General features: G+C 36.6%; 1 protein-coding gene across 2 annotated transcripts in view; it reads right to left on the reverse strand.

Moving 5' to 3' along the window:
• LOC102215902 (semaphorin-7A-like) overlaps positions 1–2,721 on the reverse strand; it is an 11,401-nt gene extending 8,680 nt beyond the window's left edge. The window contains exons 1-4 of one of the 2 annotated variants that reach the window (XM_005727582.2): positions 2,437–2,721; positions 432–562; positions 272–322; positions 85–183 (exon numbers count right to left, since the gene is read on the reverse strand). In XM_005727582.2, the coding sequence (XP_005727639.1) occupies positions 85–183; positions 272–322; positions 432–562; positions 2,437–2,536 (381 nt within the window). In that variant the 5' untranslated portion in view covers positions 2,537–2,721. The remainder of the gene's footprint in view (positions 1–84; positions 184–271; positions 323–431; positions 563–2,436) is intronic. The other variant, XM_005727583.2, reaches the window with a different exon arrangement.
• Positions 2,722–3,142: the final 421 nt, after the last annotated feature.

Here is a 3,142-nt window from a genome sequence, read left to right on the forward strand (position 1 = left end):
ATTACGGTGTATCCATATAAATGGCCCACCCTGTATTTGTGGTGATGTTAACAGTTCTCAATGACAATGATGCCAGTGTCCTACCGTGTTACAGCAAACCCTTTCATTGCCATCTGTTCCACACACAAACAACTGGTTAGCATCTTTCTTCCGGTGGACCAAAGTGATGTTATAGCTGCAATCCTTAAAGACAAGACAAATATTGTTTGTTAAATTTCTTCAGTGGTCAAACAATCAAATCTAACCAACTAAATTTGTTTGTTTTACTTACATGTTCACTGCTTATGCTGTTGCATTTCTCCCACTGCATAAACTTGTGGCTCTATGTAGATATATGATGCAGGACTATTACTTTCCCATGATATTATTATGAATATTATTTCAATGATCTCAGTATAATCATTTACTGTGGTTGTACAGATTTCTACTACCGTCTTATGGTTTTGAAAGTTGTAGGTATTCAGGTATGATTGTCCAGCAGCTAAAACAGTGTCTGATTGGTCTTCTAAAAGAATCTGTACAGGTGGGTCATGGGGAAGACTGAACCGTGTCATTGCTTTTTCTAAAAACAAACCCAGCAAAAACAAGAAAAGAAAGATAAAATGTATGAATGTATTATGAGATTCATCAGGTAAACCCATAATGTAGTATCATAAACAACAAGAATGATTTTTCGCCCCTGGAAGGCAAGGAGTATGTCATCAGTTCATTTTATTTATCTGTTTGTTAGTAGTGCAAGATCCACATACCCATAACAGTTTGAGCTGATTAAATTTTGTTGAAAACCAGGTCAAGATCACACCAAATGTGAAAATCAGTAAATCTTTATATTACACACAATTTCTTCATGGATCCTCTCCAAACTTCACAACAATATACTAGGCCTGGGGGACATGAGTATAGAGGTTGAATAAGTGTTTAGCCTTGAACTTCATTGTTAGTACCCAGTATATACATATATTTGAAATGCTTGATGCATGTTAGTACAGGTCTCCTAAGAATGAAACTCAAACACTTTGGTGATCCTATTTCTGCCATCCCTCTTGCACTTTTTTGTAACTCCAAAAACCATTGGCCTTGTCTTACAGTGAGAATAATAATGATAATCTTATGGTTTTCTTGCATTTTTAAAGGCACATTCTTAACTCTTTCCCACATAAAGATGGCATTTGTAAGCAACAGGTGTCCAAAGATGTATTGTGTCTACTTAAAGTAGACAGTGGTAATCCAGTTTTATTAAGTAAGGTGTAAAAAAGCTGAACAAAGTTTTTTCCCACACTACTGTCAATATGAAAGTGACACTGCTTTAGAGGTCCAGTTACTTCTGCTGTTTGGAAAACTTAGCTGAAGGGAGAAGAAAATGAAACCTATCCTCTGCAGTTGTCAGAAGAGTTTACCACTGCTTACATAAACAAAATAACAAGTGCAAAAAGTTTCAGTTAGATGAAGTCTGACACTACTAAAATATCACGTTGTTCTGTTAATGTTATACAGATAAACGTTTTTGAAATCTTTATTTAATCATTGAGTCCCTTAGCATTAAAATCGTGGGAGACCTGCCCAAGAAAGCACGTCATGAAAAGATTTCAGAAATATAATAAACGGCAAATAGACTAAAATAAAGTAGAACAAACAAAAACATTTTTTAGAAATAAAAATTGCACTCCACAGAATTCTTCAACTCTTTAACTTTTGAACTCTATCAGGGAGACAAAACCAGTGAGACTGCGTCTTGTAAATGTTACGATGTTGTGTAAAAGGGCACCCACCATAAGCAGCTGTCTGTGCACGATAAGAAATTACATAGATAAGCAGTTTATCCACTTTGTAAATAACAATATGCTAATGCGTTTAGCTAAACGAAGTCAGTGACGTGCACTGGAGGGTGAAGTAGAGTTTTGTTAATATTGTCAAAACTTAAAGAACTATGATACAGGGACAACGTGTAGAACATAGTCTTCACAGCCATTTCTGCCCAGAAGAGGGTGTGTAAAAGCTCACTTTGCCTTTATACGTATCATTCCTAATTTCTTTTGTAAATATAGAAAAAATAGAAAATAAAAAAACAACATCTAAATCTAAACCATCATCCTGCCAGTGAGTCCTAACCACTACTCATTGTTGAAAAAATTGTCCACAGACAAACAAAGAAACATTGTAAGGCACAAAGCTGCCTTCTGTCCAACACATCGCCTTGTGGTTAACATGGGCATGTTGTCCTCCTCTGACGATAATGGAACTGCATAATACGGACTGTACGTTTGAAAGAAAGACTTGATGTTTTTTTCCTGAATCACAATGACCAAGTCATTTAATACATATTCATTCACCTCACTGCATACTTTAAAGTGCTGATAAAAATCCCTTCGCAGTCCCTTTTAACTTTTTAGCATTTGATATCTCATAAATGAAGAAAAATCATTTCCTTTTTTTTACCTTTTTCTGTGAAGATCATCCTCGGAGAAGGATCAACGTTCCCCATAGCCAAATTACAGAGATGTAAAAATAACAAATATGTCCCTAATGAGAGCGTCATCTTCGTCGTTACTGTCCAAAACAGTATTTCCGTCCCTAATTACTTGCCCTTCACCTCGATGGAACACATTCTCTGGAAAAAATGCACTCAGGACTTTGGAGAAGTGCATGACAGCTGGGGTGTAGTTTACAGTCAGAGTCTCTTCGCCCGCCCACGGGCACGAGGAAGAGAGGTGTAGACAAACCAACCCTCTGAGCAATCATTTTGTCAGTTGCATAATAAAGTTATCATAGCTGACACAGCTGCTTTATTAATCATTTAGCCTTCCCACAGCTGCATTTTATGATGTACAGTGTAACAGTGCTCATGATATTTAGAGTTAATTTTAATTATGAAGAGATTTCTTACCTTTTTTTCGAACACGTAAACAATGGAGGGCAAACAGTTTGATCATTTCAAATAACTAAAACAACATATGAGTACAGAGGAGTTATTTGAGGAGTTCTCCTTCCTTGTATGTTCCAGCTGTGTGCCACACTTTCTAGACTCTATAACACACACATCCTCTGATATGTCTCCGCTGTCCTCTTTACTCCAGAATAATTTCAGAAATTGAGAGACCCTTCAGATGACACTGATTTCTAGGTCAAATGGGGGACGGTGGAG

The sequence above is a fragment of the Pundamilia nyererei genome, unplaced genomic scaffold (assembly GCF_000239375.1).
Source record: "Pundamilia nyererei isolate P.nyererei 1_Seehausen unplaced genomic scaffold, PunNye1.0 scaffold00025, whole genome shotgun sequence".
In the NCBI taxonomy this organism is placed as follows: Eukaryota; Metazoa; Chordata; class Actinopteri; order Cichliformes; family Cichlidae; genus Pundamilia; species Pundamilia nyererei.